Source organism: Rissa tridactyla, chromosome 6 (assembly GCF_028500815.1).
Source record: "Rissa tridactyla isolate bRisTri1 chromosome 6, bRisTri1.patW.cur.20221130, whole genome shotgun sequence".
NCBI classification, from domain to species: Eukaryota; Metazoa; Chordata; class Aves; order Charadriiformes; family Laridae; genus Rissa; species Rissa tridactyla.
This window is the reverse complement of record NC_071471.1, coordinates 47714551-47741855: the sequence shown is the minus strand read 5'-3', so window position 1 is coordinate 47741855 and position 27305 is coordinate 47714551. Positions and strand designations below refer to the sequence as shown.

Genomic DNA, 27305 nt, shown 5'->3' with positions numbered 1-27305 from the left:
TTTCCCAAACTGAAAATCCACTTGGCAGACCCAAAGGTTGTGGCCTTGTCATTAAAGTGCCATGTAAATTGATAGTGTCCTTTAAATAATGCCATTCTAGGGAAAGGTGCTGCGGGATTCACTGGGTAATGCATGTACTAAAGTCCTCAAAAATATAATTTTAAAAGCATACATACTATTAACTAGCTCTGGCTCATCTAAGAAGCATGAAACAGCAATCATATTTTGAGTGTATATGAATAACACACAGGTGGTGAACTGCCAAACACGCCCCCGACAAGTTATCATGCAGAATTATGGGATAAGGGTTTTCATTAAGCAGAGCCAGACAAAAAGAAATAATTCTCTTACAAAAGGACCTCACAGCTATATCCCTTTGCTACTGTTTGCTGACAATGTCCATTAATATTCCAGTGAATTCAATCGAATGATAGACTATACCTGTTATTCTCCAAAGTACAGCCACTTGGGTATACCTGGAAAGTTCAGCAGCAGTCATGCAGCTAAAGAGCTGCTGACATTCATGGGAATCTGTTACAGCCGTTCAATTTAGAAACAATTCTAGCTTCAATGTCCCATGTGGTCTGAGACAGAGAGTAGTAGTTTGGCCTCAGAACCTGGAAATCCTAAATTCCGGTTTCAGTTCTGACTTTTACTGTAATTTGTGCCTGAAAATCTAATAAATTTTTGGAGATTATCTTTAAAGCTTTGTAAAAGGAGAGCAATGTGACTGCATAAGCTCCCAGCTCTCTCAGAGACTGCAGCATCCTCAGAGATGATCTGGGCCCAGACATAGGCCAAGTTAAATCTACAGAGCGTGGAGGGTGAAGAAGGATAGCTTTCTCAATTGTAACAACTCTCCAATGCTTTGGGACTGGAACAACCCCTGGAGCACCAAACGCTGAGAGACACTTAAAGAGAACAAGCTGCCATTTTCCTCCCAAGGAAGTGCTCTTCTCTACCGCCTGCTCATTCCCATGCTGTTGAATTACAGAAACCCACAGTGAAAACATCCAAATGAAAGCTCTAATGAAAGCACAGTGTGATCAATGCTAGTTTCTGCTCCCCAAAGTGTGAGAACTGTTCCTGGGGGGGGAGGTTAGTGGTCCCATGTGCTGAAAGTGTAAAGGATTTATAGGTCTACTGTTCTTGTGCTGCTCTAGCAAGGCAAGATTAATCTGTAAAAAACAAAGATCAAGGTTTGGTGTTTCATGATCTTGAGGTCTACCTTTGAATGATACCACATTGTTTTCATTTTCATTGTTAACAGCACAATATGTTAGAAATCGCATTATATTTTAAGGATAGTGCAGAATCATGTATAACTTAGAGGGGTTTATTCACAGGTACTCGTACGAGTCTTTCCCCAGTTTAAGCGTGTCCTGGTTTGAGGTACCATGACAAAGTGTCATTTTGAGTTTCACTATCAAACACGCACAAAAAAAATCAAGTCCATCTGAAACTGCCTGTTGGGTTTTTTTCCCCAAAATCTCATGTGGTAGTTACCCAAACCATAGCTCTGCTGAGGTTCACCACAAGCTTACACAACCCAAAGCTACCAAAACAAACACGCTTTATTTACTGCTGCTTTGCAGAGCGCAGCCTTGATGTCCTCTCCTTGCCGTTTTGCTCACTTTAAGTGAGATAATACATAGTTGCTAGCCATAGCACTTCCATCATGTCTGCTAGAATAGAACCTTTATTTCTCTATACAGTAAATATTTCTGGCCAGTATTAGTCTGACAAGAACTTCTCACTCTCAGTGGAATCAAGAACAATTTTACTGAATTTATTTTTATATTGGGTAAAGGGTAAACAAAATTAAATTTCCTTTTTGGAGTCTTCTTCCTTTTTTTTTTTTTCAGTGCTATATAGCAATTTTGTAAAGCTCTAGAGCAAGTTTTCGTCTAGGCTACTGATTTCTTTTGCCTGACATATCCTATTTGGGGTGGTTTTCTTCAGCCAATAAAGCCAAGGTTGAACTAGAACTCCTGTTATGCAATGCAGCCATCTTGTTTTATACTTGTCTGTCTCGGGAACGCAAAATGTACTCTAGGAGTACATCACTGACTACTTCTTCAGTCTCTAGTGCATAAGCAAACAATGCCAAAAGTATAAAACTTAGGAAAATAATTTCTTATTTTTTAAAGCACTGTGTAGCACAGAGAAGACTAAATCACAGAACTCTATGAGGACCGTGACGACAGGCATAATGGTCACAGCCAAGCAAACCAGGATAATTGCTTCAAGCTTTTAGGCTATCAAGAAGGGAAATTAAATATTAAACTGAGACACTCTGCAGGTTCTCCATTTTGCAACAAGAAGGGACAGGCCATCAGGAATTTATTGCCTGATAGTTAGCACCATCTTGTAGCTGTCTTTAAGCATCTATTTTCTAAGCCATCTCCAGAAACAGAGGAATGATTGGGTAATTCTCTAATTGAAAACACCTAGGACAACACACAGCACAATACAAAGGACTTCTAGAATGCAGAGGACAACAGTTTCCAAACTACTTCACACCCTATTGCCGGGATGCGTTCACATTAATTTTATGCTATGTTTTTAGAAAATGGTCAGAGAATATTTTAACTCTTTCCAATATACCATGTGCTTTGGATTTTTTAAATCCTTGTTTTGTAATTGTAATGTCATCGTTGGTTTTCCATCTACTTTTCCCTGCTTCCTCTGTTGTCACGAACCCGCTTTTTCAAAGCCCACTCCTGTTGGGAAATTTAGTTGTCTCACATTGTTCTAGTGGAAATTTATCTCTCGGTGGCAAGTGACCATTCATTCTGGTGGATTGCACCTCTAGGTATAACACTTACTCCTAATACTACTGTCCAGATGCTAGAGAGTAGTTTGGCTACTTCTCACAGACTTTTTTTTTTCTTTGCTTTTTCTTATTTTGTTCAGAAAGAACCACTAGAATTATGCAAATATTTGGAAAGAGAGAGAAGAAATAGTAACATGTGTTCATTCACCAATTATTATGGAATACACTTTAGTTCATGATAACATAATAAATTAGAGTTCCTGTGTTTTTTAGCCACTTTCATTGAAAACTTAATCTTTGAATTGTCCCTACTCTCCATTTACCATTTAATAGCTTTCTACACTAGGTAATTCTAGGGCACAAAGTTGGCAGCATCTAAGTGTAGCACAGCTTTGCAGTTAAAAGAATTCAGTATAAAATGATGCTAGATTCTTTTCAGTTTAATCATTAATCAGCTTTGCATATTTAGACCTCAGGCAAAAATAAATAAATATGCTGAATAAAACTTATCAAATAAATTAAGCTATATTACCTAGTTCAGAGAGACAGGTATTCAATAACTACAAATAAAATGGAAAGCTCCCTGTTAAAAATGATATATTGGCATGTTAAGCGAGACACTACATTATGTCATTATATCCTACATTCTATCAAATAAAGTAAATTTTTCCTTAGTGAAAAAGGAAGAGCAAAGCCAGATGTTATCGCAAGCAATCAATAAAAATATTTTGATAAATAAAATTAACAATGCTGTCCAACATATGATTGGCAACTGCTGAAACATAAATTAAAGAAATTTCCCATTGCTGCTTATGGGAAAATTATGCAGATTAGAATTTGATTAGGTTTATATCATGAGACTCAATTTGGACTTTTAATCTATTAAGCTCCAATAAATGAGGCATCTGAATAGCTCCCCTGAGCAGCAACAGTAATAACCACAGCAGTCATTTTTTGCAATATGTATTCCAACAATTTCTTTAGCAGATGATTCCACGTCTTTAAGTACAATTACTTTGTAACTTCTACAAAAATTTCAGGTGTATGCAGTGAGGAAATGGATCCATACAAAACACTTAAACAGACATTTAGTGATAATCAACATCTGTCACTCTGTTCTAGCAATATTGTTTTTCCATCAACTTGGACTTACTTACGGTCGACTTCATGGTCTGTGTGGGCTAAATAGTGCCAGCAGACTTGTAAATTACTCAAGCTGGAACTGAGCTGGAAACCTATGGTAAAATGTCATTAAGTTCTCTATAGGCTGGGTCAAAACCAAAATCCCACATTCAAGGCTGTCTTGGGGATCAAAGATTTAACTGTGAGGGCTAAAGCCTCATTTTATCAAAGAAATCTGAACTGGATTCCCAGAGCTGAGCTCTGAGACAGGTTGGATTCAGAACAAGACCACCTCTAATTTATCTGGCAGGTATGCTCCGTAGGCCTCCTGCACATTTCCTGCAGTCTAATCTTTTTACAAGTATCCAAAAGCTCTTCCTCCTGCCTTACTCCATATTGTAAAAAAGCAACTCCTGGCAAAGTCTGCCAACTAGAGACCATATTGTGCCCATGTCTGATCCTGCCAGATTTCACCAAATCCAGTCACAACTTTTTAGTGGACAGGTTGTCATAAAAGCACACAGTCAAGTGACAGTATGCAGGTGATTCTCAAAGATTAAATTTGGAATTTATAAACGTCAGGGCTTGATTAGATGCTCAGAGTAAAGGAACGTGGATTTTGTGTTCATGTGTCGATATATTTTTTAAAGAGAGGCTTAAGACAATTTCCTTCTGGCATTCATGCTTTTAGCATACACTACAAAGATTCTCCGCAAGCCAGAATTTTTTACCAGAACTCCAAACTGAATATCATAAGTAGGGGGAAAAAAATCAGTGTCATGCTCTTTGTCACTCGAATACTGCCTTCTGTAACACACACAAATTCAGAGTAGCATGTCTGTTAAAGATGTCTTAGTAGGTATCATGTATAAAAATGAATATCAAGTTGTTTTGCGCTATGCCAGTCTGCGTAACACTAACTCAACCAACTTTTCCACAGAAAGCCCAACAAATCACTCACATCCAGGTGCAGGTATCACTGTGGGGAATGATAATCACCTGGTAATTTGTGTACTTCTTTAAAGAAAACCCTCCTGATCCAAACAGGTAGCTTACTACATCCCTGCTGCAGTTTAATCTGAACCTTGCAAATAATGAATGGTGCCCATTTGAAATAGGAATAAGGAAACACCATCCAAGGGTTTGGAGTATATTTTCAAAACACGCACATCGTCCCATCAGCACAATTATTTGCACTTCAGAATTATCGGTATTATTGGCCAGTATGAAAACCATCCCTGTCATGCATGATAAAGTAATAGGAAGGTAAGTACCTCCAGAAAGTAGTTCCATTAAAAGAAATGTCCACCCTCTGATACTGAAGTTCACAGGAATGGCTAACACATCAAATGAGCCTTATACTCTGTTCAGCTCATAATATTACCCATTTTATGTGTCACATGTACATCATGCCACATTCTGTTCCAGTTTTAATATAGGTCTACCAAATACTAAAACTGGCTAATTTATTGAAACTACTCGAGTGACTGGAAATATACAGACAATGAAGATTTCCTTTTCTTTCTACTCCTCTTTTTTCACATAAACAAATAAGACAAGTAGAAATTGCAGATAGGGAATCAGGATGAATCTGAAGTAGCTCTCTAATTGCATATTCTTGAATGATGTACCAGTAGCAATATAATAGCTACAAATAATACCTAAGGTTGCGTAGACACAACTGCCTGAAGAACAGCAGTGATACTATTGGTAGTACCCAATCTGTAAAGTTTGGGAACCTCTGCTTCAATCGGTACAGGATCCAGAATCAAGAAGACAGAAAGCAACTCATGCCTCTGATGGCCATTCTGGGGGGGAAGAATACCCAAAGTATACAGTCACCAGCGTAAATAAAAAGATTAGTTGCTCAAATGTATCAAGAAAAAAGGAAAAGTATACACAAAACCAATGCGGTATAAGGCCTGCTCTTAAGAAAAAATAAACTTTCCATTGCTCAGTTTGCACTATTTTGGCTCACAGTTTCTCCCCTCTTCAGTCAACGTTAATCTTAGAAAGAAAAGTAATAGTATTATTTTACTATAGTTTTTCTTAAAATCTTCAAGGTTTTGCCTGCCTTGCTTAGTTCAAATGTCTTTATATTTAAAGAAGTACCAGCAGAAGTTTCTCTACGCCAACTCCATGTTTATTTTATTTATATGGGATCCAAAACCCACTACACCAGCAACCGAGCTGGTAAAGACCATGATAACAGTAAAATGTTATGTGTTATTCTTTAAGTAGGGAAAATTAAGTGGCAACCATAAAATATAAGCAGGTTTTTTTTCTAGGTTTCAGCATTATATTGAATATTTACTGTCATTCACACATCTGAATACTACTGCTGGTTTTTAAAATGGCATAACCTCTATAAACACTTAAACAACACATTAACTTTCCTATCCATTATTATTTACTGGAGAGTTAAGTGGGTTGATAAAAAATAAAATGTTTACTTCCTTGTTTGAATTTCGTTAGCACCAATATCAGTGGAAATAGCTGTCCTTCCAACTAGGGGTTTTGAATATTTATGAGAGTCTTTAGTCTATTTCTTGTTATTTGATAGGATTCTAAGAATAAATATTGAAGTTGCAATGTGGATTTCTGTAGGCAGTGAGGTAGTTTAAGAAGTTTGAATCTGTGGGTTTGGGCAGGGCCAATCTGAAATATAAATCTGCAGATAAATTTTAAGGCCTATTTACATTTGACACTGCAATGCACATTGCCATAAAGTACAAAAAAATCAAGATATATTCCAAATTTTAAGAAGCACCCTCTTTTTCTATCTAATTCAGTCTACAGCTGCCTCACTCAAATGGAAGATATGTCCAGACAGAGTTCATATTGCCACTCAAGAACTGAATTGAGGATTTAATTAAAGAGTTAATAATAATCAAATTCTCAAATGTTGAGAAACCTGGGAGACACAAAGGCAAGGTTGCACTTCTTGAGTAGGTAAGTGGAATCACTTCCCTCTCTTGCAAGGAGAGTATTTTGGAATGTGCATCACAAGATACTTTGCATAAGCACTTCCCCACCTGACAAACTTTCCATTGCTTATCAAAGGATTGCTCCTGCTTTGACTCACATGAGGGAAGTCCTACGAAGAAATGAGTCAAGAGAGTACTAGCCTTGGAGGAAAAGCTTAGGAAGGCACTGCTGTGCCTTCCCTGCCTCCCTTCACTGATCAGCAAAGGAGAGCAGAGAGATCTTCAATCCCCAGCCCATCCTCTCATGAACACCTGGAAGGAAACACTCTAGGTCCTTTCCACATTCCTAGCTATCAACTTGGTCTCTATTGTTAGACAAGAAAAAAGATGAGGACATTTCTTCCCTTTCATGAATTTTAGGTCTCACAGTAGGCTCATCTACACCTAATAATGAAATTAAAAACCAAAAAGCATGCAATTTTCATTAGTTTTTAGTAAAATTACTGGAGGTGCTAGACACTAAAAATAAACAAGAGGAGTTGAGAATGGAAATGTTACTTTACATGCCACACCTGGCTAAGAAAATGTTGTAAATAAGACTTCAAATCTGTGTTTAAAAGCACCATGAATTTCATATTTCAAGGATCCTGTTCCAAGATTTTGTGGCAAAATTCCTTTTTTAATAACTCTAAAGAAGATCTGGTAGCAAGGGGCAGGCAATGAAATCAACTGGGATATAATAGAGTGTCTGAGATTTATCTGTTTGCTTAGCCACATTTATTAAACTGGAAACAGCAAGGTTGCTAAATTGGAGTTGGATGGAAAAATCTCTTTGATATTTGTCCTCTAAGAAAGAGCTCACCGAAATGTTATTTTAAGCAGCTTGTCAAACACTGATTTCAACCCAGGGTAGATTAGATAAATCAATTCAATAGGGACTTTTTTATATAGCTGAACTTATTTCTGAAAAGTTTGAAGTTACTCTTCTAGGAAGACATCTTCTTCATACATGAAAAGTTAGAAAGGGGACAATTCACAAATTATTGAGGATTTATAACAGATATAGTTTCTAAAATACACAGCTTAATATGCTAAACAAAATGGTTCAAGTACCTTTTCTGAATTTAATTTTGGTTACATCCTAAACTGTTTTTAAGCAAGCTCACACTTGTGACTAATGGAACATTTGTTCTTAAGAATATCTCCTATAACTGTAGCGTTATTAATCCAATCCATCTGTCCTCAAACAAACAAGTCACAATTCCACCAATGTTTTCTCAGTCCCCACATGACATTGTCTGATTTCAGTGAAATCTATCTACTTCTTTTTTAGAGAAGGAGTCATTTCAAAATTGTCTAGCTATCTTTGCCCTCACTTGGAGACTCATTCTAAGTCACAGAAAAAAAAGACTGACATGAACTTGGCAGAAATACGAAATCCCATGAGGACATCCAATCACATTTTCATCCTGCCTATGCATTTAAGCAAAAACTCTGTGAAGTCAAACTTACAGAAAATATATATGCTGTTACATTGTAGAGATACTTTGCCTCACACTACTAACTAGTAATCATGGTCTTGTATTACTATTAAGAGTATGTGGCATTTAAAGTTGAATACAAAATTTAAATGAGCAACCAAACCTCAAATCAACATGAAAGGTCCAATCTCAACTATACTTTCATAGGATCTACTTTAAAGCTCTAAGGAAAGTTTGTGAAAGATCAGGTATTCCTATGACATTACAGAAATTTTATATAATCTTAATCTTGTATCCAAATAAATCAGTACAAAAATTCTGCATAACCATAATATTACTGGTGTGTGTTGAATAACATTAAATCACAATAATTAGTCAAGAACAAAGTTTATACTTCTTCCTTCAATAAAAATTCCTACCATACCATCTGCAAAATTCATAGATTTATTTTTTCAGGTTTGGTTTGTTCAGATGTTAAAAAGAAAAGCGGCGAAAATACATTATTAGGAGCACAGCAGTATTGACTCTTAAATGGAGGCAGTGCCCCAGTTCACCCTGCGTATCCAACTCTGCAGATGGTAAAGGTTTGGAAGGTTCTTGATAACCCGAAGCTACCAAGTTTTTAGAGACTGCCTATTATGGGAAGCCTGTGCTACCTCAAATTTAATCATGTCAAATTTAAAAATTAAGAGGTCTGTCTTGATAAAAGAATGCCAAGTATTTTGTAAGTTTTACCCTAAAGTTGTCGAAGTTCTGCAGCTCACTAGCAGATGTTAGATTTTGCTTTTCTACAATGGATATCACAGACCAGGATTTAACTGGAAAGGACAAAACCCCAAATTCTAGCTTTTTCCTGTAACGTTATTAGACTGGGGGAATCTGCTGGATATCGATGCTTTGTATCTCTTTCACACTAAAGCAAAACCAGTGACATTGATCTCTGAATTCATGTATGTCCTTTAAAAAACCCGCAACCTTTGTGCATATAAATAACCATTTATTAAACAAACAATACGTACTGAAGCAAAGAAAGATACCAGAATTACGCTCATGAGGCTGCTTGCTATGGTATATAACTTTCAAACTATCTTGTAATCCTGTAATATATTATCTATATGTTCCATTTTCGTGAAGTTATCTTCATAATCAAGATGCTATCACAAGTATCGTGGGCATTGAAACTATTTTTAATTTTCATTTAAAGAGCAATTAAAGAAAGACAATGGATACACAAGATAATAAAGTAAGTGATTAGCAGCATGCAAATGACATAGGCTTAATGATAATACCCTGTTCTATTCTCCAAAGGGCCTGTCGGGAGAAACCCTTCCTACATGTGGTTGTGCAGCTAATGCGCCGCAGCCTACAATTACAACATTGCTGACACCATTAACCACTGAAACAACATCACTTCATGAAATCCTTGTTGTCTCATTAAAATGCAAAGGGTCAGGTAATTTACCAGCATTGTGTGTCTACTTTTGTTGTGGGTAATTAGCAAGCATTACCCAGCATGGACTCCTACTGGGAAACCAAGAAAATGTGAAATATTAAAAAGATTTTTTTTTAATTTCATGGGAATTTGAAAGATTCACAATTGTAACCCAAGCACACCTTTGTACTCAAGGAGCCACAAAATACAGACCTTTCATACATTTAATGTCAAATTATTTCATGGTTGGTTATTTTAGAAACTAAACATCAAATTTTAAGAAAATTTCTCTTGTATAATTGGATCTAGATATGTATATCCTGCAATCAAGAACTTTTAAAAAATACAGAGACAGAGAAACAAAACACCTTACAGTTTCTTAAAGACTTAAAAAACATATAGTTTCTTCAAACATACTTTTTTAAAAAGTCAAAACACAGACACTGGTGTAGTACATTCTAATACCCATGTTCCCTTTCTTCTTGCTAATTGAAGTCCCATGTCATCATTTAAAGCAACCTTGGTAACATTCACTATTGGCTCACATCTTGTCAGGGAGCAGAATGGTCCCTTATTCTTTAAATGGAAGTTTTGGAACATAAAACACATTCCAATAAAAGTGAACAGAAAATTATGAATTCATTAAACTACTTTGGTATCTTGTGCTATATATAATATTTATATTCCAACTACTGTAAAATATGCTTTAATATCTTTAGGCAACTATAAGGACTTAAATATTTATAAAATGGCTAAAGATAAAGTATAGCTCTCTTATTCCTACATACAGATGATGTAAGGCATGCAATCAAAGACAATAACACTTTCAACCCATTTGTCATCTTAAAGGAGCCTTTCAACTTCAGATCCCTGGTGTGCAATCTACATAAGAGTTGTTGCCTACATAGGCAACTCCAGAGGAGTTTGCTCCTTAAAAACTACCAAGAGTGCTATACTTCACATAAAACAGGGTTTTCTGAAAATGGAGACAAAACTATAAATTTGCAGGCAAAACAGCTCCAAGTGGGGCTTCAAAATACTGCTGTATTTATCTCTGGGACATCTGGGAACAGGAAGCATTTTGATTTAATATTTCATAACATAGAGGCAATTGCTTCCTTGCCTGGTGTATAATTAATGCTCATAAAAAGAGCAGGGTTTTTTTATTCCTCAGCATCAGAAATGCACAAAATAGTACACCTTCATAATAGGGGGTTGCTTTCAAGATGTTGAACAGCAAATAATAATAAAATAGAGTCACCATGAATTTATAACAGTCTTGGCATGATTAAATATATTTATAGTTTAAGTGTGAAATCACGTGCTTGATGTACTGTACTATCTACCTCCTTTGCCCGGTTTTATCTTTCTCTTGCTGAGGCAGAAGTTGTCTTGAAAGCAGAGGAGAAAGAGGCAATTGTGAAAGCTTGAAGGTATTTGGGCTAGGACCTTGCAGCGTTTCTCAAATACAGGGAAATTGTGTCAAAGACACGTGTCCCTCCAGCCGTTCCCCAAAACATTTTTAGTTTATAAGCAACAGAATTGAAAACCTCTTTTCTTAATATTTTTTCTCTCTTCCTGGGAAGACTTTGAGAGAGACAGGAAACTGCTCTCCGTGTGTGTAAGTTCTGGCAGCAAATGTTAGCATCCAGCTGCAAGGAAAACACAAGAACTGTGAACCGTGCTGGGGGGGAACTTGTCTCTGAAGGGTTTCTTGGGCAGGCTGGAAGGTTAGCAAGGTCCTATTTGACGGAAGGGAAGGACTCCTGACATAGACGGCTTCTATAGCACAGGAAACAAAGTTAAGTGAACAGCCTCTCTCCCACCCAGCCTCTTTATTTAAGTCCAAATCTTGCAAAGACTCGCACATAATCTAACTTTACACAGGTGGATAGTTTCATTGAAGTCAGAGAGATTTATTAACCTGTATAACATTGAGTACATAACTTAAGTTTTGGAACAAGCAAGGCATCAGATTGTAAACTTGCCAGGGCAAAGGCCGTATTTTATTCTTGTATATATCAGGACTATGACAACAAGCTCTTAATCCCATCTAGAGCTCCAGTGTGCTACCATAAAATAAATAACAGCCATCAGCTGATCCATCTGGTTCAGCAGGATAAGAAATTATGTGCATGTTGCAAAAAGGTAGTACTGAGTTATTTATCACAGTGACCTAATCTTCAAAAATTGGAGGGTTTTGTGAGCAAATGGTGATGTGGGACATGTGCTGGGAAGTTAGGATACCCTTATGTCATTTTTCAGTTAATAACTTCATTACCTAGGATGGTCAGCCTTTGTTTTGAAAAATAATAATGAACCTGAACTATAACAAACATTCCAAAATTCAGTTATTTAAACAATAACCAACTGAGTACAAAGTTTTGTTAACTGGATTATTATTTTTGTCATTTACAACAACTGATGCTAGCAAAAATACAAGGAGCATTCAGAAACACACAGCATAAAAACATCCTTAATCAGGTGTGACCCCCACACTAAGCTATCAACCCTGACAAACCAATAACCCTGATGCCAATGCAAAGTGCTTGCCGTTTTCACAAATGTGACTGGTAGGAGTGATAGTGTCTAGGAGAAAATTTTTCAAAACATCTATGTGATTTAGGAAATTATGAGCTATCCTTAAGTATAACAAGCATTTTGCAGCCTAAATTACATTGATTTGCAAAGACACACAGGAATCTAAGTGCTTAAAAGATTAAAGTTAGTGTCATAGCTTACTTAGACACTTAAAAAAAATTAGCCCAAATCTTTCACTTTTAGCCAGCACTATTCATTTATTTATTTTTAACATTACATTTAATATTCCACATTTACTTATATGCTTTCCTAAGGAGGTCAAGTAACTCCTTAAACTCTGAAATTATTTAGCTGGCTTTAGTAGAGTTTGATTTTCTGTATTTGAAAGTAAGGCTCTTTATTCCTACATTTTCATGTAATATAACAATTTAAACATAGGGAACAGTGCTGGGGTTCCCACAGAATATTGAAACCATAACATCCTAAAAAGTAACCATGTCTATGACTATCAAACCCTATATTCTGAAATCTTCACTTAAAAACTTTATCTTATGACTATAAAATAAGAGAAATAAGATTCAACATTCACCACAAAACCCTCCTTCAGGAATAAAATTATTGTTTTGAATTTATAACAAACATCTCTAACAGCACTACGAATCACTTATCTCCGAAAGTGATACAAAACCTTTGCTAATCAAGCTTTTCAGACAGTTTTTATCCTTTCCCGTTGTTTAAGAATTTTCTCTCATTTCCAATCCTGATAATATTATTGTCGTTCTCTCTCTTTTGCTAACATTTCAGAGATAAAATAATCAAGAATTATTGATTGGTAGAGGTGAAAAAGAACATATTACCTGCAAATATATTACCTTGCAGCAGATTGTGAGACTAAGTCCATGAAAAATTGCAATAATTTAAGAATTAATCTACAGTGGCTAACTGGTTTTGTCCTTTCCATAAAAGTTTAAGCCAGCTTCAACAAAAAAACGATGCTGAAGCCACAAGTGATTTTTAAAGGAACTGGATCAAATGAAACTAAACTTGTACAAGGTTACTTTAGCTTGTGTAATCTGTTACACTGGAAAGTCAGTGTGTAAAATTCTGAGTATGTTTACTTGATTTTATAGGATTTTCCCCAGAAGAATCCTGCCATGATGTATGAGATGTATTACCCAAGAGTTCATCCCCTCTTTATTTTTTTCTCTTTATTCTTTCTTGTTGGAGGATCTATTACAAGAACTGTAAATGGAGGCCTTAAAAAGATCTCCCATGTGTTGAAATAGTGTTCCTAGGGAAAATTGTCATAAGTTGAAGTCATTCAGAAAACAGCTGCAATTGTTACTATGCTGAAATACATCTGCCCTGCTGTACTGTGATCTGTCTTGTAATGTCCATAGAAAGAATGTTACTATACAGCTTCCCCTTTCTGTACTTTAGACCTGCTTGGAGCCATGAGATCACTTTTCTTTATTGTTTAGTAAGTGTTTTTTAATGAAATGTACTGCTCTTATTATATAGGGCTCAAAATAAGATCTAAATCACTGTCCAATAAAAGAAAATTATTGAGTTGGATATCTAAAGTTACTGCCCAGAGGCTACTCTGGTACAGTATTTATAAATCTCTAAACAGTTAAGTATAATTGTCTGTCTGGTCTTTGGGAAGAAAGCCAAATAGCAGTCTTAGCTACAACTGAAGCAAAATATTTTGTGTTGGGCCCCGTTCATCTAGTGGGTAAAACAACAAGTAAAATTCCCACAACGTTAAGACTCTGTAAGAAAATACAAGAACATGAAAAACTAAATGGGAACAGTCACTAGATGCTACTTGAAGAAGAAAGGATGGAAAGGTCACCAGAATGAGGGAAAGGAGAATTACTGGAGCTGTCCCATCATAACTGCCAAGGCAGAGCCCATCTCAGACTCAATCTTCCTGGGAGCTTTGGAAAAATCTTACGGCTAGGGAGCACAAATGCTTAAAATGTATCTGATATCCTTTGGTCTTCGCTCCAAAATACTTCTTGATAAAATAGTCTCATCTTATATTTGAGGAGGCAGAATGAGAATCAGCAAGGGTCAAGGCACAATAAAAACAAATATCCAGTACACAAGGATGACTTTTTCTCCATCACAAACACACCTCTTTACAAACCTTTCTAGGAAGACAACCAGTCAACATCTATAAGAGGAACAGCAAGACAAAAACAGGACTTCCCTTGTCACAAATACACATCTGACTGAGTTTATGAGTCATTTTGTGAAGAGGTGAGTCAAGCTCTGACGTTACAGCGCTTTGTATCTCAGAAGATGAGATATCTCAATGAAAGCAATAGTTTGATGCAGCTTCAGTGGGACACACTTTGGCCTTTCTATCCTTGGAATCTAGGTCTCCCAAAGGCCACAAACTGCCCTGATGATTTCCAAAAGCTCATTTTCAGGACATCAGAGTCTGCACCCCTAACCTCCAGGAAGCCTAAGGAGTTGGCCAGTCAGGTTTGAAACATTCAATGCAGACAGCCATGAGAACGCTTTCAACATGAGATCTTTCAACAACACAGGTCCAATTTGAAAGAGTTTCTTGTTCTTTTCAAATAGAATTACACATTTTATTGAAAGGAGACTAGCAAATCCTTCCAGAACAGTTAGAAAGCTTTTCCTTCTACGGAAGACACCTTGTTTCTATTCGCAGCTCTGTTTAGTCATGTGTTTGGTCATATGTTGCTAGACAGCTGATAATGAACATAGATTTGACAACTTAAGATAGTTTACTGTCATTCGCTACACGGTCCTCTGTAGCTCTGGTCCAGAATTTATATTTTTTTTCTGTGCTTTGGAACTCTGAGCTATTTTTTCTTTCTTCAGGAGGTCAAGGCAGAGCACTCTGGTTGGTTAAGATGCAATTCTGGCAGGATGAGTTAGGACTCAAGGCAGGCAGACCAGAGGACAAAAGTGTTGTCACACTACTTATAAAAGGTCCAGATAATTAATGCTGCCTAGTCAAAAAGCCTGGGAATATTTTAACACTATAAGGAGACACTAGTAAATCTTTGATCCTGCATGAGAACTGCTGTGTGTGTATTAAGTTCATCTTGAACTAGTAATGAGAAAATCCTTTCTTGATATAAACCAAATTCAGTAGACTTTCTTTCAGCAGTTAATTTAATCCATTGGGAATTGGTAGCCCTATTGTTACAGAACTTTCCCTATCAGGAAGCCTTGCTGTCATATGTCCACTCTCCTGTTCCTACTACAAGGCCTTTCCTCTCAGATTGCATCTGGGTTCAGTTGTTGGTGCAATGGTATGTCCCTGGTTGGAAAGGGCATGTTTGGATGGATACAGAAGGTTGGATAGTGATGGATGTTTATATGCCTAGGACTGGAAGTGACTTTGCTGTAAAAGTAGGTGACGAGGGTGAGGCTCTGGGGAAAAGGAAATGAAATCTCCAAATTTGTGGGTTCTCTTTCTGCTACCAATTTAGAACAAAGAAGTTATAGATATGGCCGTGTACTTCAGCACTGGACAATGATTATGGCTCATCTGATGATTAAATAATTTTGCATCCTGCTTTTTATAGTGCACTCCTTGTACTGGTGTCATCTTTTGTCTGACACTGGAGTGAAATAATCACAGATAAAAACCGGAAAGATGTTTGTGCATTCAATAACCTATCAATTAAATGGCTGTATTTTTTTTTTCCATTTCAGAGGCATAAAGATAAATTATAAATAAGGTTTTCATATGACTTTCCACTGCTTAGTGACTACAAAATTATACTAGCTTATTAGTTAAAACAGTAATGGTAAGATTACACTGTTAATTCCTCACCAAAAATCTCGCTGTTTAGTTCATACGTTTCTCAGGCTGTTCACATACTTTGTTCTCTTTTCAACACCCTGCCACAGGTCAACTAACATTATTCCACACACCCAGATTTTTCTAATGTCAACATTTTCTATGATCAGTAATAGGAGTCACATAAAAGAACAGCATAGAACGCTCTTTCAAGGGGTGGTGTTGGTGAGAAACATCTTAATTCAAAATCATACATTCAGATCTAGAAAAATTCAGATTGGCAATACTTAAGGTTTGTACCAGCTACCGTGTTAAAGATAAGTAAATATGTCAAATAACACACAAATATTTAACGAAAAGTAAAATGACAACTCGCCCTGTAAATAAAGGTACTTAATTGCCAGCAAGGAGCTGAGAGGTGGTTCTAGTGTGCTGCTTGTTGACCAGCAAAAGTTGAATCACTTGATTTATACAATTGTCACGGTAGTCGTGGCTACCGTACGTTAGAGCTGCATTTCACAGACAAAAACGTCACATTGGATACAACTTCCAGTAAAGTTTGTGCTATCTATTGATCTAATTGCTTCTGACGGTCTAACCATTGTATTCAAGGTCTTTCAAGAAAATTTACTGTACTGAAAGCAATGCAAATCAAATCAGGAGTTGTGGATACCATAAGCAGAGAATTTACTGGGAAGATAATTATTTTTGGAAGCAATAGGTTTTAGAAGAACCCCTCAGTAGTCACTGCTTCCAACTAAAATAGGCTATTGGTTACCTGTCTTACACTATGCCCTGTTTCCCCAGAAAAATTACAGAAAGATTAACCTTTTTTTTTTTAATGCACAGACTGATATTTATCTGAAGAAACGTCCAAATTCTAAGTATGTGCTAAACTATTATGCCTCTGCTATTCTGCATCAGCAGCATTGAATAGGGCTGAAGGGATTTGGACTATGGCCCCGGTCTACGCTTTCTGACCTATAGGGGCTACGCTGTAGCAGCAATCTGGATATGATAGAATTATAGAACAATTCAGGCTAGGAGGGACACCAGAGGGTCTCTAGTCTGACTTCCAGCTCAAAGCAGGGCCAGCTATGAGGTCAGATCAGGTTCTTCAGGGCTTTATGCGGTCAGATCTTGAACACCACCAAGGACGGAGAGTGAAAAATGAGAGGTGGTCATGTGGTGCACAAGACTGTTATATCGCTAGGTTTTTCCATCCTCATTCAGGGGTGGTCTAAGATCCAGTGTACTCCCAGGGGTAAAATAGGAAAGCCAAGCATGGGAAATATCACTAACCTCTGAGCAAAGGCAGAAGAAGGAAATTCTCTCAGACACTCCATGCTCAAGAACAGGAAGGGAGGAAAGGGGTGAGACAAAGAGATTCTATTTCTTGATGATTATGATTAGGTGTGTGACAGGAGACTGAGAGAGACCCACCAAAGAACAGCCAATAGCCTGGTAGTGAAAGTACATGTTTGGTTTTCAGACACCAAATTTCAAATCCCAGGTCTAAATCAGCAAAACAAGGAACATCCATGCCCGTCTTCCACTTCTGCAAGGAGTTTCCTCATCTTGACTATAAGTTATTGTAGTGGGAGTGTCCTGGTTTGAGTGAGCAAGTCAGTCTCACAAATTTTTAAGGGAAGAACTCTAAAATATTTGGGGGCCTATTGCTTCCAGGCCACAGATTTGAAACTTCAAACACCTGTGGTGAAAAAACACTTCCTTCCTCTTCTTCTCTAGATCTACTTGTTATCCAGAGAACTATCCAACCTGACTTTGAAAATTTCAAACTTTTAGTTTCCTGGTACACTTTAATTCCAGTATTAAATTCCACAGTTTTATTACTGACTATAGGAAAGAATTTTCCACATTCAAGAAGTTTCCATATTCAAAAGTTACCTCGCTGCCTCTGATTTTTGGCTCATAATTTCTCTTTCCTGATTAGAGTGTAAAGAGGTAAAACTGAACTTAATCTTAGTTCTCACAGTCCTTGAGGGAAAACTATCTCTAGGTCAGGCTCATGGGGAAATTGCAGACCAAAGCACTATCCTTTCTACACCTACATTTATAGCAGGGCTAGATCCAGAGGGAATATTTACTGCAGCGCTTAATAGGTTTATCAAAGGTAGGACTTCAGCTGCATAAGCTGCAAGACCCTTCAGGGATAAGAAGATAAGATTGTTTTTACACTGATGGTCTTTGCCAGGGTGCTTATGACTGCTTTGCAGCTGCTTTGCACAGGCACAGTTGGTGTAAAATAGCCTTTGGCTACCTATGAATCAGTCCCCTACTCTCAGTAAGGTCTGAAGGATTCTGTTCAATGTCCTTAAATGGGATGAGTACATGTCAAACCATGGGAAGAAATCAGCTTTGAGTTCATTCTAAGTGGCTTTTTGAGCAAGAAGGCACAGGAACTCTAAAGACAATTTAAAATTCCTGTTCTTTTTGTTTTACTTTTTAGCTTGTATTACTCAGTTCTTTTTCTCTGTGGTTGCAGCGTGCTTTACATAAAAAAGAAATCTTGTTAGACAGAGGCTTCAGGTATTCTGAAGTGAGTATAAGTTAGCTTTGGCTTTATAACAGCAACCGCCCTGGTAAGAAAGCCACAAAGCAGGGCAGGGCGAGAAAACAAGGATTTTATCTATATTCTTAGGAAAATTCAAAACTGTGGAAAAAATGCCAGTTTCACATTCATTCACTTTTCCTCTGCAAGATGTGCTTTGTGATGTAGCAGAGAAACTGCGTGACTGTCCCTTTAAAAGCCATCATACCAATCAGCAGGTTTAACTGTCAAGCAAGTTGATGTAGGGCTCTTTGAATTACTGAGTGAGGGATATTCTTCCTGCCAGGTCCTGTCCCCTGTAGGCACTGCAGAGAAGTATTATAGGGCAGTCCTTACCTTGGGAATTAGCCTGCAAGACCCCAATGCTGTCATCAAACTGCATAGATTTGATGTTGAGTGACGCCAAGATGCATTCCTTGTCCTGCAGCGAAGCATCATCAATATTATTCTGATTGGCTGACAGGATAACGCACATGTCGCAGAGGTTGATGTTGACAGCCCTTAAATCAGCCCGACTTAATGGCGTACCCTTCGGCACAGAGAAAAGGAGGGGGGGGGGGGCAGGAGAGGAAAAAAAGAAAAACAAATTAAAGATTGAGAAGGAGCTTTGGGAAATTATTTAACAAGTATCTTTTTTATGCTCTGACATTAAGCTGGTCTAACTATGTGCCAGGGAATAGGAGATGTGTGCTAATCTAAAGGGTAGTTGGTGCTGATGGCAGCATTTTAGGCTCAGACTCAATACTCAGTCAAGCTATTACTAACAAACAAGAAACAGGAATAATGCCAGCATTCTACATCTCATCGGTGACTTCAAATTGTCTTGATTTAAGTTGCTATCATGTGGCAACCTCTGGCTCTCTGAATATAACAAGGGGTGTGTTTTAAATGTCTATTTATCTACTACCGAGTCACAATGGTCTTGGGCAAAAGAATAGCAATTTAGACAGGAAAGCATTATGTGTCCTACACATTTGAGATGCAATCAGGACAAAGCTATTTTTTTTCTACCTGAAGCAATGCAGAAAAAAGGTTAATCCTTTTCAATGCATGTTTTTGGTGCTTCTAGAAGGAAAGCACACTGATCTTCAAAGTTGTGAGATTAAACCCTTTGAAACAGAAACAAGGTTTTATCTTAATGGGCACAACTCGTGCAACATTCCCTGCTTTCACAATTCCCAATCAGAGACTGCAACAATTAAAATGAAATGTTGTGGTAGTCCGTGGGTTTTTTTTTCATAGTTAACACAAATGAGGCATGACGCTTAACCCATTCTGTTTTGTTTAGAGAGAACACTTGCTTTTCACATTCCAACAGTCCACATCTCTAGTTACAGAATATTAAATTTATGTCACAGGGTCTGAAAAGTCCAGGAAAAAAAAAAGATTTTTTTTTATGGAAACTAGATTCTGCTCTGCTGCCTCACATGGTTTGGTACCCAAAGACCCTAATGATGATGAGGAGACTAAGCTGTCCCCTTGTCACACAGCGACTTTCATAAAACCGAGTCAAGACCCTACTCTTCCATCTCCTGATCACTCATGGTGAACTCCTGAACTCCACTGAGAATATTCAATGCAAAAGTGAATTTAAAATGCACAAAGTGAAGGCAGAGCTCAATTCTTATTCAGTGATTGCCACCTAGTTTCAGATACCAGCCTCACTACTCCAGGTTACTTTCAATAATTTGAGGCATGAAACCTTGTGGAAATCAGTATATATCGAGCAGATATGATTTACTTATAAAGCACTCAAAAGTTAGGATATGATTATTCCTGTCACCTTAATTCTGCCCTTTGTATCTGTACTGTGCACCAAGTGAAGCAGGATTCCTGTGGGGAAAAATAATATGCAATTGTGTAATTAATTAAAGGCTTACTCCTAATGATTTTATGCAAAAGGACAGAATTAAGGCTGCCTGAGGATATTTAAAATTGGCATTTACCTACTTTTTAAGAGTTTACTCAGCAGCTTAAATGACTCTTTTAATACAGACTTTAAATGAAATTTCCGTGGGGTTTTTTTAAACCAGAATAAATGTTTTTATATTCAGCTGTAACCACATCCCCATCAGGTATCAGCAGCAAGTTTTACCTCGTGAACCGAAGCACAGAGAAGTAGGAAATGAGTCTGAGTGGCCTCCCTTTAACACATGACTCCTATCAGTACGATCTCATAACCGTTAGCAGGCTTTTAAATTAGTATAATTAGATCAGAATAATGCTGATATTTTAAACTTTATATAATAATTTTGAAACAGATAGCCTGGGAAAAAAAATAAGAGAAAAAGCAGTAATGAAGTCTGTGTGGTTTTCAGCACCCTTGATTGTAAGATACAATTCCCTTACATATTCTGTATTTTTAAAGGTGCCTTAACTATTTAAGTTTTTAACTTGAAATTAATCCAAAACTACTCTAAATTTGTGTGCAAACTGATTGGGGAATGTAAAGGTGGTGCACATTTCCTTAATGCCTCTTCAGAATTCTTAATCAGAACTTTACAAATACTCATTATAACAAAGGAAATACATTACATACTGGGCAGTTCAGAAGCAGTAGCTGGATTCTATTCTGCTCCACCGTTCAACAGGATTATTAATTTAATTCTGATTCCTTAGATTTTAGCCTTCACAGTGACTGGAATTAAAAGGGATTGGCAGGAAGAGGAGGATATTAACTGACCAAATTTGATACTGACACCATTTTTGTGACAGCAGAGAATCTTGTGACACCATCTGTTGGATCAGTTTATAGAAAAAAGCCAAGGGCTAACACTAAAGCTGCACTTACAGTAACAAAGACCTACAGCTTGAATTAATCAGAAAGTGAAGGCAGTCTTTCCATTCAATAGCTAATATCCCAATTACTCAGTTTAGGTTACATCCATCATTCATTTATGTATTTTTAACTGCTGAAATGTAATTATTAAGAACTGGTAAATTCAGAACTTTTCATTCTGCTAAAAACATACAAACTTTACTCTGTAGCGTACAGAGCATTCTCTTTCGTACTTATCCCATGGGCTCGTTTCCCTCCTACCTACATCTTTGTGGGTCATTTACAAGTATGATCACCTAAAATCACTAGCTTAGAGGGCTTCATTTGTTTGTCCTGGGGCTCACATTTCTAGATTTTGGGCACATGAGTGAATGATAGTGCTATATAGGAGAAAAAGGAGCTCTGAACTATGGTTTTAGTGGTTGTCCTTACTAAAATCAATAGGAGTTTTTCATTGATTTCAAAAGGGTCAGGGTTTTGCCATACTTCCATACGTGAGTATGTCAGGACTCTGAAATGCTATGGCAATGTTCCTTATAAAGTAGGCCAGCTTACAGAAAGTTTTTATGAATACAGGTAGATATTATGTAGACAGAGTACCAATAATTTTTTTCAAAGGATTTTTGGGTATAAATACATAAATAATGTCATAAATAACTACTGTCATTCTGTCAGGGAAATCACAACATCAGAACAGGCTACATGCAGTGCACTACAGTGAATGTTCAATATATAACACAGCTAATACATTTGATAGCAGCTGAAATTCATCCGATGAGGATGACGAGGAACCGAACACTGCGGCAAATATCTTCTAATAAGGTCTCACAGGGCTCTGTTTTCATAGACACAGTAAAGGGAAAATCTAAGTCCTCAGGCCTATAAGTAGACAAAAGTAAAAAGCCTAAGATCAAAGTCAATATGAATCTGTCCAGTTGGTGTCCTAAATAACAAAGTATCAATAATATGGCTTTGGACTTACAGGCAAGATTGAAACCTTGGGGAAGTTATGCAGTGTCTCCCATTCCCTTCTCAGGTATTCAAGTGAACCCACAAACACAATGTGCTTGAGTTCATGGTAGTGAAAGTTGCTGGCTCGTAATGGCATCACTAAATTTCTTAATCCAATCAAAGCAGATTTAACATCCCCAAATATGCAAACGACTACATGCCCACTTAAAACTGTCATCGCTGCTTCACTTCGAGTCTAAAAACAAAAAACAAAACAAAACAAAACAAAAAGACAAGGGAGAAATGAAACAAAGGGAAGCTTAAATCATATATTGAGTTTTAAACTAGGAAAAACACAACTGTCAATATTGTTCATGCACAAAGAAGCGGTTTGATAATAGTTGTTCATTTTACCCTTATTTATCCTTCATTAAATGTGCTCAGCAGAAGAAAATTTTGTTCTTGTTTGCAAATTCTTCAGTGTTCAGGAAGACATTGTACTGGAACGAATTCTGGTCCTGTATATGTTTCTACACATGTGGATTAAAGCTCTGGTTACAATCAAAGTACTATGGGTTTAATTAAGAACAGAATTTGACCTACTATGCATCTAGCCATTTGAGGATTTTAGAAAAGAGATGCAAAACCATGCCTTAGCTGATGAATCACTAGTGGTTTTGTTTCAGGACCAAATTGAAAAGGAAAATGTGAGTGCCCGATGGTCTTAGTAGGGCTTTATGGTATCACACGTCTTCTGAACTGAGGACCGTATTCTCTTTGAGTCAAAATTCTTACTTTAGGACAAGTGGCTACTACCCTGAGAAGCAATCAAAGAACACTCTACACTGCTCTTCTTTGCAATACATGCCCACCATACTCCACAGAGCTTCTCTCAGTAAGAAAACACTAGTGTGCAAGACAGTCGCTAACTTTTCAGGCCCACTGAACTTCCAGAGTTCTTGAATAGATATAAGGAAAAAAGTCTCATGGAGAACATTTTAATGGTATTGAGAATTATCTTTTTGTCTCAGTGACAAGAATAAATTTTTGCACTAATTTCATCAGTGGTACTGTCAGTTGAGCAGGCAACTCAAACACCAAGATGATTAAATAAAGTCATTAGGAAAAAATGATCTTCATTTCTAGAGCCAGTCTTAGCATTATTGCACTCCATCAAGTAGCTGCAGATCCACTGATATCATATTGCCAAAAAGTTGTACACTCAGTATCATTACATAGAAGTTCTGCCAATGAATAAAACTATGACAATAGTGAACTGCAAAATTTTCCCCTCACTTACCCAGAGTATATGTCCTTTTTTACACTGATTACACTGATTTTCATACAACTCTATCAAGAGAGTGGTCTTGGCCCTTCAAAGAGCAGAAGACATGAGCAAATGCTCAAGTGAAGCATGTAAGTTTTCCCATGCCTCTGCCTATGGGTTTCAAACACTCAGACTTTACAAGACAGAGACCAAGTCTTAAAAGAAATTATGTCTAAAATGTCACTCTATAGTCATCGATCGGTATGTAGCCATGTACATTTGACTGTATATCAAAAAAAGTTCTTACTACCTGATACTGCTGGAATCTCACAGAGCCAAAACAGACCTTGGGCAGAAAAATGAGTTCTTTTCTGATTGAGGCATCATCACGTATCAATTAGAAGACAGCCTGGGAGACCCCATCATCTTCAAATTATGTACTAATTTGTACTTGTTTGGTCTCTAAGGACAGCGTTAAATTTGCATGGATATGAATGTAGACATCAGTTGTGGACTATGAGTTTGAAAAGGTGTAGGGAAGCATTGTGCTGGCAGTGTCTTTATTGGTGATGATGCATGAAGCAGAACGAACCTGGCTAGACTTACAGATTCATGGGCTGGTTGGGGAAAAGCTGATACGGCATCACCAAGAGACGATAAAAGAGGCACTTCACAGCACCATTTTTAGAGAAACATTTTTCAAAGTGGGACAACATGTAAAGGTTGTCTGCTAAGATGTGTTTAGAGCATGAAGGCAGAGCTGCTCCTCTTTGCCTGCTGAATACGTACAAATGCATACTATTTAAAGCTGTTCAGTCAAACTCCATCTCACAGCTCAGTCCCCAGAATTTGGAATTTACTTGCTTGACTGTTTAAACACTGATATTGCAATTCCAGGCAACATCGCAGTTATTACAGAAACCCCTGAGGAGAAGTGGAGACAAGCTTTTAACCCCTGATTACTAGAATAAACCGGGGCTGTCACCATCGTCGGCTACACCACACCACAGTGCAGGAAAATCTGAGAGAGCAGACTCAGGAAAAGCTTTATGAAGTGCGACAAAGTGAAGATCCACCAGGGAGTTCATTTCAAATATGATCAGTTTTGCGTAAGAGATCTGGAGTTAGTTACTTGTTACTCTTAGGTATGAGTACATGAACGCAAGTGGCACAAACTTTCACCGAGCAAAATAGACTGTGATAGGCCTTCTAATTATTTTTAATGACTTGAGTCAGTTTGATGGTTTACCCAGTTAAACAAACGAAACAAACATAGACTAGGCTCACTGCAACATGCTGGAAAGGCAGAGTAGTAGTACTACTTACTCTGGCCTATTTGGGCATCTTGATATGTTGGAAATTGAGAGAGAAGTTCTAAGAGAGCAAAATTCACATAAATAAATAAGAGATAATGCAAAGCAATGGTTACCTGTATTAGAATCATTACTGCCTTGTGTAGTAAAGAGATAAATGGGGTGTGTAAACATTTAAATATTTCCAATCTTAATTCTCTAAAGATTTAAACTCAATATGCAAATTTCAGTTTATGAAAAAGAAATTTTGGACTAGCTTTTGTTGTTGCACTTGGCATACAGATTTACATAATCATAAGCCTTTAACCAAAATACTAGCTTTGATTTCAACACACCATGTTTCTGATTTCAATATGCTGGAGTTAATGACAGTAGAGATTAATTTATTAATCCATTAGATACCAGTTCTATGGTTCAAATAACCTCTTTTCAAACAACTTATCGCCGATACCTACCAAAATGACCTTTTCAATGTCCTTGGCTGGACACCAATGAAACATCCCTGTAGAGTCGTATTTTTTCACATTGGCATCCATATTGTCAATCTGCTCGTTGCCAGGAATTAACAAGGGGTCATGCCTGGGGAAATACAAGTTGAGGACAACATAAATGGAAAATATTATGAATTATGGATGGAAAGATATCCCAAGAGCTGTGTACAAAGAGGGATAAAAGTAAAAAAAATGAAATGTATTTACACTTTAACATGCTTTCAATGAGGGCACTTCTAAACAAAAGCTGAAAAGAAAACAAAATCAATTTTAAAATTTTGGGTGCAGTTTTCAAGATTTTCTATACTCTTTCTACATCAATGGCCATTTAATTTTAAACAAGGTTTTCTGACACCATCACATCCATAAAAGTTTTTCTCCTTTCCAGTCCCACCCTTCCAAAATAAATATCGGAGTTGCCATTAGCATCTGCAATGAAGTAGAAGGGACAGGAACAGAGCCCCATGCTGACTGACTGGCATAAGTATGGAAAGCCAATTACTTGCTTTTACCACATACAACTTCTGACGTGATGCTCTTCGCAGTAAAAGCTTTAACAGGCTGCACTTTAAATATTTTAGCAATTTGCCCAATCATATTTTGCTTTCCCAAACTGAAGCCCTTTAAAGATTCAACAGTATGTCATTTTAGAGCAGACTGACTAACAAATGCCCACATCTGGAATACTTGATTTTAATACCAAACAACAATGTCCACTTTCGTGGACAACTCTACCTGTGATAACCTTCTAAGTGTTTTTCCAGCAAGATCTTAAAGCACAAGGTTTCTCGAAGGAGAAGCAAATAAAAGACATTTTTATAAACCTGCCCTCCACCAAAATAGTTACATCTAGGCACAGACACATACAGTTCTTTAATTTATATGCTAAAATCAAACATTACGCTAAGTACTAAGTGACTCCAACACTCTCAGATGCTAGTGGGGACCCCTAAGTGATTGCATTATGCAATAGCATTAGAAGGAGAATTGTGTTTACAAGGCACAGGGTAAACCGGCCCTAAAATCTTAAATTTGAGGAGGGAACAGTGCTTTGTCTGGCAAAACTACAGTCTTTACTTAAGGTTTTTGTCATGAATGCTTGAAATATCCTGATACAGAATTGTAACATTTCAGAGGAGAAAACATTTGCAATGTAGGAATATGCTAAGTGCTCTGAGACAGGTAGCCAAATTTTAAAGCCTTTTGAAGCCTGTTAAAGAAATGCCCATTTTGGCTGAACTCTCAAAACTGGAAAGTTTACTGCTTTTAAAGCATATGAGCCAGCAGACTGTGATAAGAGCCCCTCTTCTGCATTGTCTACTAAAGCAGGCTTTGAACACTGCGTATGATACAGGTTAATTTACCCTGAATACAGTATGATAAGTTACCATCCTTAAAACAGTTATGCTTGCATACCTAAGAAAGGCGTAACCTCTAATTCCTTCAGGGTGATTAATTTGTGTAATTTTATAGCCACTGATTATATCTCCATTGAAATCGGTGGAAAATTCTCATTCCTTTCACTCAAACAGGGTCAACTCCATAGAAAGTGGCTTAAAAGAACTTGAGACACCATTAATGCAGTGTTCCTTTTAAACCAGAATCTTTTGACGCTTTAAGAAAAAGCAATGCACTACATGGCAAAGGCGTAAGTCAGACTCCTCTGGAAAAAGAAACACTGTGTTTGCAAAGTTTTTTACATTCACTCAACAGAGGTACAGCTCAGCGCATTTCACCATCAACCCACTGGCAGCCGAGGAGTCTCTAGGGGACTACCTGGGCTCTCTGACCGTACTCCAGGTTTAGTAATGAAAGGCCTTGCATGAGCGTGCTCCTGCTTTTATGGGAAGCAGAGGTGGC

The 27305-nt window shown here is 37.3% G+C and overlaps 1 protein-coding gene across 20 annotated transcripts in view; it reads right to left on the bottom strand.

The window, feature by feature from the left end:
• Positions 1-27305, bottom strand: part of KCNMA1 (potassium calcium-activated channel subfamily M alpha 1) — a 506659-nt gene that overhangs the window by 34795 nt on the left and 444559 nt on the right. For all 20 annotated transcript variants that reach the window (XM_054204500.1, XM_054204499.1, XM_054204501.1 and 17 more), the window contains 3 exons: positions 25410-25533; positions 22406-22630; positions 18981-19173 (listed from right to left, as the gene is read on the bottom strand). In XM_054204500.1, the coding sequence (XP_054060475.1) occupies positions 18981-19173; positions 22406-22630; positions 25410-25533 (542 nt within the window). The remainder of the gene's footprint in view (positions 1-18980; positions 19174-22405; positions 22631-25409; positions 25534-27305) is intronic.